This window comes from Amphibalanus amphitrite, unplaced genomic scaffold (assembly GCF_019059575.1).
Source record: "Amphibalanus amphitrite isolate SeventyFive unplaced genomic scaffold, NRLGWU_Aamphi_draft 000017F_arrow, whole genome shotgun sequence".
NCBI lineage: Eukaryota > Metazoa > Arthropoda > Thecostraca > Balanomorpha > Balanidae > Amphibalanus > Amphibalanus amphitrite.
The window spans coordinates 1,782,301-1,792,762 of record NW_024881513.1 but is presented as its reverse complement, the minus strand read 5'-3'; the positions used below and the strand labels follow the sequence as shown (position 1 = coordinate 1,792,762).

At 50.1% G+C, this 10,462-nt stretch overlaps 1 protein-coding gene across 4 annotated transcripts; it reads left to right on the top strand.

The window, feature by feature from the left end:
* Positions 1-5,185: 5,185 nt before the first annotated feature.
* Positions 5,186-9,400, top strand: LOC122387885. Of its 4 annotated transcripts, XM_043378539.1 has the most exons (3): positions 5,186-6,156; positions 7,114-7,324; positions 7,637-9,400. In XM_043378539.1, the coding sequence occupies exons 2-3, from the start codon at positions 7,115-7,117 to the stop codon at positions 8,045-8,047; spliced, it is 621 nt and encodes a 206-aa protein (XP_043234474.1). In that variant the 5' UTR covers positions 5,186-6,156; position 7,114; the 3' UTR covers positions 8,048-9,400. The 4 variants fall into 4 exon arrangements, with proteins under 4 accessions (XP_043234474.1, XP_043234463.1, XP_043234453.1 ...); XM_043378528.1 differs by having other exon boundaries at positions 7,114-9,400; XM_043378518.1 differs by having other exon boundaries at positions 5,186-7,324; positions 7,640-9,400.
* The last annotated feature ends 1,062 nt before the right edge of the window (positions 9,401-10,462 follow it).

Sequence of the window (10,462 nt, the reverse complement as noted above, 5' to 3'; positions counted from 1 at the left end):
CACATATTTTTCTATCTGAGGTCACTGATACCAGGTCATGTCACAGAGGTCAGGTCACGGGGGGTCACAATATGAAAGTGTCGTGTGATACATGTTTTATGGTCCATTTCACATGACAAATGCGATTATGTGGGTCAGGCAGCCTTTGGGGCCAGCTTAGGTCATGTTTTGGTCAAGGTCAGGTCAAGGTCAGGTCAAGGTCAGGTCAAATTAGGTCAAATTTCAAAGTTAATATTTTTGCATAAAATGGGTATCGAATCGATGCAGCTCGTCACGGGGAGTTCAATGGTGGTCTTTGTTTTGCCGTACGTGGTCTAGAATCGCTAAAAATTGAGTTCAAAAAGTTGACGTCATCATTTTTGAACAGTTTTTTCGCTATAACTTGGCCAAAAAACGAGATATCGATCTGAAATTTGGTATGTATATAGAAGAGAGCAGGGACTATCACATATATCCCGGTTTTTTCGAAATTCGGAAAAAAATTTGGATTTTTTTATAGTTTTTCTAAAAAAAAAATCAATTTTTTGAATTTTTTGGGGGTCAAAAACTCAAAATTTTGATAATCCGAGATAGCAGTTTTGTAGCGCCGCTTTTTGTCTACTAGACCATATAAAGAACTTTGAAATTGCTTGATAACTGTAGATTTGGTGAACGTTTCAAGATTGCATGTTTTTTGCTCATTTTTGCTCGAACATGACCTCAGTTTGACCTCAATAACTCCTGACCTAAGGTGACCTAAGACTTGAAATTTGGTGTGAAGGTGTCAAATTGATGCCCGGGAAGGTACTGAAAATTTGGCGGCGCTGCGCCCCGCCGTTTTCTTGCTATTCAGTAAAAACCACAGGGGGGGGGGCAAAATGGCCCTCCCAACGGGGCGAGGGTGAAGGTGTTCCGCCGCTACTGTCTGAGGTCGACGCTAGTCCCTCGGAGACCGTTGAGGCAAATTTGTATGACCCAACGCCCGTCGCTAATGCATGAAGGATCCATAGACTTTGAGCGCCGGTTCGAGCCTCCCTCAGAAGCTGGTGCCCTCCAGGTCATCATAAACTTGTGTGTGATCATCAGAGATTCACCCGCGCCCCGTTGGGTTCTGGAGGGCCCTACCATCCGTTGTTGGAGTAGGCGTTTCGCTTCCCCCCCCCCGGTCCCCCACGCCCAAGATCTAAAAAAGAATTCCGACCGATTTTGAAAATTCAAACGGCCTGCGATAGTCCTAACGGGGAACTACCTTGTGGCCAAGTTTCGTTGACCTAGGTGCAACCGATGACGTCACAGGTCAGGTCAAAGGTCACATTCTTCACCGCTTACGGGCCTTATAAGGAATGCGCTAACATCAATAAAAGGCACGCTAGCGAAAATCATCCATGGAGCGTTGGTTGCCGGAAAGCCAGATTTCGGGCCCAACACATCTCAACTTATGTCTTGCTGCCGGATCACCAGCGTTTATATGAGCGCAGGGGTGGGCGGGCCTCTCAGCCAACTTCGCCACGGTGGGGAGTGCCTTTTTGGCCACACCAGATTATCTCGGGAAGTAAGCAAGCTAGAAAGACGCGGTAAAAGCAATAGATAGCTGGCTACAAGAGATCTTTCAGAATTAGGTACATAGGCCATTTCTGATCAGGTCATCGCTGAGGTCAATAGAGGTCACCAAAGGTAAATTTTTCACGAATTTTCGTTCCAGATTTTGACAACTGTTCACACATCGTCGCATAACTCGGGAACTACACCTTTTGTCAGTTAAATTCGGTGTGTACCTAATCGTCCATTTTAGAACTAATGAAATGTGTGTAGACATACCGCAATATTATGTACAAGAATCACATAATATCTCGGCGCAGGTCAGGCGGTCGGCGGCAAAGCAATCAATTTCGGCACAGCGGCAAAACGCTCCATTTTCGGCGATAGAGCAAGTAGAATCGGCTGCGCCAACTCAGGTTTAGAGGAAGCGCACATGTCCGTGAAGTTATCGTCAGCAACAGCAACGAATACAGCGTCGGATTCAGAATCGCTTCAAAAACTGCCATCCGGTCAATTGGGGGACGGGGAACACGAATATGAGACTTATTTTGCCCTAGCTCCCTTCCTTCATCCCTTAATCGTCCCTTAAAGGACGGGGCGCGTCAAAAGTGCCCCAAGGCTTCGTCTGATCGCCAAAATAATGGTCGCAATCGATTCCTCGGTTAAATATCTAACCTCAGTCGAAGGTTCCAGACCTGTGCCTCCTATCCTTCATCCCTTAATCGTCCCTTAAAGGACGGGGCGCGTCAAAAGTGCCAAAAGGCTTCGTCTGATCGTAAAAATAATGGTCGCAATCGATTCCTCGGGTCAATATCTACCCTCAGTCGAAGGTTCCAGACCTGTGCCTCCTATCCTTCATCCCTTAATCGTCCCTTGAAGGACGAGGCGCGTCAAAAAAGCCAAAAGGCTTCGTCTGATCGTAAAAAAATAATGGTCGCAATCGATTCCTCGGGTCAATATCTAACCTCTGTCGAAGGTTCCAGACCTGTGCCTCCTATCCTTCATCCCTTAATCGTCCCTTAACCCGCGCCGTGCTGGGGGGGGCGTTTTTACGCCCCCCCCCCCTCAGGTTTTTCACGAATATCTCAAAAACGGCGGCGCGCAGCGCCGCCGTTTTTGGTACACGTGTTCCTACATCATTTCCGCACATGTTGTGAAAATTTCAGACCTAGGCCGTTCAAGGTCAGGTCACCAGGTCACGTCAAGTGACCTTACCTCAGAAAAAGTTCAAAGGCTCGCTATAGCTACACCGACTGAACGATCACTTTGAAACTTTCAGCGATTAATATGAGTAACAGTATGTATAAAATGTATATCTCGGATTTTTGATATCTGTGACCTAAGGTCAGGTCAATTTTGCGACCTCTCCATTATAAGTCAATGGGAGAAAATTGAAATGCGCCTCTTTTGGACGAATATCGTTCAAAACGCTCTCAAACATCGGTTCATAGGTAAACATGACACACTGAATAGGAAAAATGCACCTGTGACCCCTCTGTGTGCCCCTGAGGTCATCTCAGGTCATGAACGGTCGCCAGCAGTTTTTTGGCTATAACTTTTGATAGAGACGTGCTAGAGCGGTGAAAACACGTCAGATGTGTTCAGCTCGACGATACGGATCGACTGATATGCAACATGACCCTTTTCGGTCAGGTCATGACCTTGACCTGAGGTCAAATTTTCAAAATGACCTTTCAAGGTCAACGAATAGTTCATTCGACGCGTCTCGACGAGAGGAACACGATGCTGGCAAAAGTAATGTCATGGCGCTTATGAGTCAAAAGTTATTGACGAAAAAACGTTTTTCGTAAAAACGGCTATTTTGGAGTTTTTGCCCTCTGGAGGCTAAACCGTTGACCTGAGGTCAAATCTGAGAACATTACTCAGAAAGGTCTGTAAAAGGGCTATCGAATGCGCTTTTCCGCGGCGCTGTAGCTCTATCGGTTCTCGAGATAGCCGTTGGCAGTTTCCAAAATGTTGAAATAGTCAACATTTTACCTTTGGTGACCTCTGGTGACCTGACCTTTGACCTGACCCAAAAAATGACCGGAGTGTTTTCGTCCTTATTTTTGACGCTCTTTCGATTGCCGCTTACCGCGTGTCGCTACGTGGCCCAGGAGCCGAGTTAGACGGGGGGGCGTGAAAACGCCCCCCCCCCCCCCAGCACTCGGCGGAAAGTTCAGGCCACCAGCACGGCGCGGGTTAAAGGACGGGGCGCGTCAGAAGTGCCCCAAGGCTTCGTCTGATCGCCAAAATGATGGTGGCAATCGATTCCTCGGGTCAATATCTAACCTCAGTCGAAGGTTCCAGACCTGTGCCTCCTATCCTTCATCCCTTAATCGTCCCTTAAAGGACGGGGCGCGTCAAAAGTGCCCCAAGGCTTCGTCTGATCGCCAAAATAATGGTCGCAATCGATTCCTCGGGTCAATATCTAACCTCAGTCGAAGGTTCCAGACCTGTGCCTCCTATCCTTCCTCCCTTAATCGTCCCTTTAAGGACGGGGCGCATCAAAAGTGCCCCAAGGCTTCGTCTGATCGCCCGAATGATGGTCGCAATCGATTCCTCGGGTCAATATCTAACCTCAGTCGAACGTTCAAGACCTGTGCCTCCTATCCTTCATCCCTTAATCGTCCCTTAAAAGACGGGGCGCGTCAAAAGTGCCCCAAGGCTCCGTCTAATCGCCAGAATGATGGTCGCAATCGATTCCTCGGGTCAATATCCAACCTCAGTCGAACGTTCCAGACCAGTGCCTCCTATCCTTCATCCCTTAATCGTCCCTTAAAGGACGGGGCGCGTCAAAAGTGCCCCAAGGCTTCGTCTGATCGCCAAAATAATGGTCGCAATCGATTCCTCGGGTCAATATCTAACCTCAGTCGAAGGTTCCAGATCTGTGCCTCCTATCCTTCATCCTCCAATCGTCCCTTAAAGGACGGGGCGCGTAAAAAGTACCCCAAGGCTTCGTTTGATCGCCAAAATAATGGTCGCAATCGATTCCTCAGGTCAATATCTAACCTCAGTCGAAGGTTCCAGACCTGTGCCTCCTATCCTTCATCCCTTAATCGTCCCTTAAAGGACGGGGCGCGTCAAAAGTGCCCCAAGGCTTCGTCTGATCGCCAAATAATGGTCGCAATCGATTCCTCGGGTCAATATCTAACCTCAGTCAAAGGTTCCAGACCTGTGCCTCTTATTCTTCATCCCTTAATCGTCCCTCCAGACTTGTGCCTCCAATCCTCCATCCCTTAATCGTCCCTTAACCCGCGCCCCACTGGGGTCTGTGTATAACACGCCCTACTGGGGGGGGGGGCTATTCATAGCCCCCCTCTTTAACTCCGAAACTACTGGGCCGATCGTCAAAATTCAAACGGCGTCTGATAGCCCCGGAAAAACTGTCGAGCGAAACCTAATTTCATTGACCTCAAGGTCACCCATGACGTCACAGGTCAGGTCAAAGTAAAAATTATTAGCATTTTGGCTTGTTCACATTTTGGGCTCTGGCCGCCGTCTTACAAGTCAGATCAGGCTCATTTTTGGTTTCCACACTCGTGAACAGATGCTCTAGATACCTTGAGGGTACCAAACTTGTAATTTGATTTTCAGGTCAGGGTCAGGTCATCACAGGTCACGGAAATATTATATCATGCGTCGGTCACGTGACACATGTTTTATCCGTAGTTACGACATTCGCCGCCAGGGGCTGACCCCGGCCCGTGACCGAGGTCGCGGGCGGGGTCAGTCTGCGTTGGTGCTCCGCACGAGCCGCGACGCTCCGTGTTGCGCGAGCCGCCGGTATTTCGAGGCGGCTTGTTTCCTCATGGAGGAACGGTTCAACAACCTTCTTGAGAGGTTTGACAAGTTGGAAAGCTCAGTGGCTGCAATCAGTGAGCATTTGAAGACCGACACCGCCGGTCGTCGGCTGGTCGACACTCAAGAATGCGCAGACACTCAGCCGCAGCCGTTCGGTGAGTCTGAAGTGGGCGCGAGCAGTGATCTGCAGACAGACTTTAAGAGCATTCGCGAAAGTCTGGCAAAGGTCAGACTTCCACCGGACTTGGTGGTCGGTGATTCAAGAGCAGGCGTCAGCAAGGCTGACTGGCCGAAGTTCCAGGTCATTCAGAAGTGTGCGCGGTATCAGGAGACCGTATTGAAACTGCTCTCTCAGTGTACAAGCAGAGAGCCCGTCCTCTCTGAACTATCGACTATAGCTATCGCACAACTCCGGTACCTGCAAGAAGAGTATACCAACCTGCTGGTGGCGAACCAGTTTGATGACGGGACGACCAGGCTGTTCCAGACGCTGCAGCAGAACCCGGCAGCTTTCACGCCGGGGGCGCTGGAAAATCTGCAGCGAGCCGTGTCCATCGCCGGAGCGCGACACAACCGGCAGGTCAGTGGCTCTGGAAGGTTCCGCGGGCGGGGCTCATTCTTCCCGTTCGCTTCTGGCGGTCCGGGCAGAGGCTACCGCCTGGACGCGGCGGGTCAGCGACCCGGCGGCGGCGCGGCGGGCTCGGGCTCCGGATCAGCTGACTGGAGGTTCCGCCGCGGGCGGTTCGGGTACGCACCCGGGCCGCGTGACCTGGCCGCCCGAGCGCAGCAGCCGGATGACGTCACAGGGACATTCTCAGCTGAGTAAACCATCACGTGAGTTGTGAGGGGAATTATGCCGCTGCATAAGGACGAGTGGGTGCGCATTGGGGCGCCTGATGCAGTTCTGGACTGGATTATGAATGGTGTGCCGGTGCCTGTGCGTGACATTCCAGAGCCCCGTGTCTTTGAAAATCCCTGTTTTAATGAACCAGAGAAAAAGTTTTTGGAAACTGAGCTGATGGCGCTAGAAAAGAGAGGTGTTATAGCAAAAGTAGCTGACGTGCCGCATTGTGTCTCCCCTTTGAAGGTTGTTCCAAAGAAAAATTCCAAATATCGCCTCATTTGTGACTTGAGATATGTGAATTCTCACTGTGATGTGCCACATTTTTCTTCAGAAGGTGTTTCTGTCCTGCCAGAGGTTATGAGAGGTGGTGAGCTGGCGGTCACTGTAGATTTAAAGGACGGATTTTATCATTTCCCTGTCCGTGAAGAGTTCAGAACGTATCTGGGTTTCCAGTATGGTGGATGCTGGTATGTGTGGTGTTTTCTACCATTTGGTTTGGTGGCTAGCCCGTACTATTTCCACAAATGTGTTCGTGTGGTCATAGAGTATATGAGAGGGACCGAACGCCTGTCGGTCATGGCCTACGTAGATGATTTTTTATTGACGTCAACGAAGAATAGAATGGCCAGTGACGTGAAAATATTTTTAGATACTTTAGCTTCATTAGGATTGTGTGTCAACTGGGAGAAGTCGTGTTTGGAGCCGTCAAATGTTGTGTCTTATTTGGGTTTCGATGTGCACTGTGCGTCCGAGGGTGAATTGCCGTTCATTACTGTGCCAAAATGCAAAGTGTCGAAGCTGAAGCAGGATATAGGTAGGATGTTAAAGCGGCCCACTGTGTCGGCGCGTCTGCTGGCTCGCATCGCGGGTAGGTGTATCAGTATGATGGCAGCGGTGTTCCCGGCCAAGCTGAAGTTGCGGAACATTTACCGTCTGTTGAATTCTAGGATGTCTTGGGACGAGGCAATGCCGTGGTCTCCCGAGGCCAGAGAGGATCTGGCGTGGTGGCTTACATCGCTGGACGGGTGGAACGGCCGGCTGCTGGTGCCGCCGGCCAGCTGCGACTTGCAGCTCTCCACCGACGCGTCCGAGACTGGCTGGGGAGCGACACTTTCCACCCCGGTCGCTCAAACCGCCTCGGGTTTCTGGCGGCCAGAGGTGAGCGCAGAAACGTCCAATTTTCGCGAGTTACTAGCTGTTTATTTTGCCTTACTGTCATTTTGTTCTACGCTTCGTGGCAAAACCGTCGAGATATTGTCCGATAATATCACGGTAGTCGCGCTCATTAACAAGCTTGGGTCAGCTGATCGTCGCCTGGACGCCATCGCTCAGAATATTTGGGAGTTTGCTTTTGAGCATCAGGTCATGCTGGTTGCGCACCACATTGCAGGATATTTAAATGTAGACCCCGATGAGCTGTCACGTATTCCGCTGCGTCACGAGTGGACACTCCATCCGGCTGTGTTCCAGCAGTTGGAGCGCATGTTCGGCCCGCACACGATCGACCGGTTCGCCTCCCTGTCTACGGCGTTGCTACCGGTCTACAACAGCCGCTTCAGGGACCCCGGTACCGCTGGTGTGGACGCTCTTGGTCAGAACGATTGGCAACAGCACAACAACTTCATAAACCCGCCCTTCCGGCTAGTCGCACGTGTGCTGGACGCGGTGCAGGCGCAGCGTGCCGAGGCCACGCTGATTGCCCCGATGTGGCCAGGCCAGCCATGGATGGAGCGGCTGCGGCGGCTCAGCGTCTGCCCGCCGCTGCGGCTGCCGCCTGTGACGCAGGCCTGTATTCCACTGCTACCGCACCAGCAGATAGAGCCGCACCGCAACAGACGGTGGACTCTGTTCGCCTGGCGGATCTCTGGAGAGCCCGGTTAGAGGCGCTCGGCTGGTCTCCTGCTGCACGTGAGCAGTTCCCTCTGTGTTTGGCTCATTCCACTCACGCGAATTATGACAGATACATCTGTAAGTTTAAGGAATTTTGTAGAATACGTGAATTGATTTTTCCACCGGTAGATGGCGCGGTAGTGGCTGATTTCCTGGTAGGCGAGTGCAGTGTGTCTGACAGACCCCACTCTACGTTACGCTGCTTGTCAGCAGCCTTGGCTGCACTGTACGAGGTGATGGGAGTAGCCAACCCACTCCACGATCCCCTTCTCGTGCGTCTGTCTCAGGCCATTGTGAAAAGCGGCACACGGGCACCCATGACACGGTCGTCCGTGATGGATGTATCAGCCTTTGTTCGTCTGTTTGAGTCGTGGGCTGTGAACGAGTCGCTACCGTTGAAGTTGCTGCGGTTGAAGGCGATATGTCTGCTAGCTATCGCGCTGATGTTGCGGCCCTCAGATATTGCCCCCCTGTCGATGAGGTTCGATGCAGGCTCGGGGGTAACGTCGCCGTTTGTGCTGTCCACTGATCAGCTTCAGTTCCGTTCAGATGGTACCCTGCAGGTTACCTTTCTGGGGATAAAGAACGACGCTCAGCGCACGGGGTTTCAAGTCGCAATCCCGCCTAGCCCCAATAAGTCAGCGGACCCTATCGATGCCCTGCGTGTTTATTTAGCTAGAACAGAGTCGTGTCGATGTCCAGTTTCGAAGCCTGTTTTCATTAGTTTAGTTCGCCCTTATGCTGCAGTTTCTGCAAGCTCGGTGGCTGCCATTTTACAGCAGGGTATTTATTTTGCGGAGGATTTTGGTCTCGCCAAAGGTCACACGCCGAAAGATTTTCGGCCAACTGGCGCGACCCGTGCGGTGCAGCTCGGGTTTGACGCAGACGATGTGCAGCGTCTCGGTAGATGGAAGACCAGGTCGGTTTTCCTGGATCATTATGTTCACAATAGCGTAGATCCGTCGTTTACACAGCGTCTGTTCGAGTGACATGGCGGTGCATATGTGTGATGGGTGCTACGACGCGACGTTGTGATTTTTTCTCTCCATGGAATTGCATTTATGTTTGTTTGTACAATACATGTACGGCTGGCGACGAATGTCTGTAACGTTGGTTTTAAGAAACCGTAGTTACGACATTCGCCGCCAGGGGCTGACCCCGGCCCGTGACCGAGGTCGCGGGCGGGGTCAGTCTGCGTTGGTGCTCATGGATTTGGAAGTTGACGCATGGAACATGATCTCGCCATAGACCAGTAACTGGAAAGGAGCTCGGTTCGTGCAAGTGCCACTGCGGCGCAGACGATTGCATTTATGTTTGTTTGTACAATACATGTACGGCTGGCGACGAATGTCTGTAACGTTGGTTTTAAGAAAGGTCCATTTAGGCCATAGATTTCGAATTTGATGTCGTCTGTGTCATTCGAGGTCATTTTGAGTCGAATTTAGCTTAGGTCAGGTCACTTTCAGGTCAAAAAAGGTCAAATTTTGAAGTTAAAATTTTTCAACAAAAAAGGTGTCTGTTGGATGCAGTTTGAGCTCAGGAACACGATGGTGCCATTTATATTGGTGTACGATGTCAAATACGTACTGAAAAATTGATTTGAAAAATTAATAATTGTGAATTTTTTTGCAATAATGCGTATAACTTGGCCATTTTTGAAGATATTTAGCTAAAACTTGCTAGAGTTAGTCATAATCATGCGTTCTGTCACATATATTCCGGTTTGTTCGAAAAGTCAAAAACTTTTTTTTTTTTAAATATAAAAATATAAATTTTGAATATTATTATATCAAATTTTCAAAATTTTCAAAATTTTGAAAATCCGAGATAGCAGTTTGATAGCGCGATCAATTCTGAGTCATTTCATGCAAAGAAATTGGGTTTAGCTTAAAAACTGAGCTCTTGGGAGCGATTGCCGTGGTTCAATGTTTTGCGTCGAAATCGGACGAACATGACGTCACTCTGACGTCATTTCCGGCCGACCTATGGTAGCTACGAAGTTCAAATTTTGACACAAGGTGTCAAATTGATGCAGCAGAAGGTACTGAAAGTTTGGCGTCGATCCGTCAAGCGGTTTGGAAGTTATTGCAGAAAAACTGGAGGGGGGCTATAAATAGCCCCCCCCCCAGTGGGGCGCGGGTTAAAGGAGGAAGCGCGTCAAAAGTGCCAAAAAGCTTCGTCTGATCGTAAAAATAATGGTCGCAATCGATTCCTCGGGTCAATATCTAACCTCAGTCGAAGGTTCCAGACCTGTGCTTCCTATCCTTCATCCCTTAATCGTCCCTTAAAGGACGGGGCGCGTCAAAAGTGCCCCAAGGCTTCGTCTGATCCCCAAAATGATGGTCGCAATCGATTCCTCGGGTCAATATCTAACCTCAGTCTAAGGTTCCAGACCTGTGCCTCCTA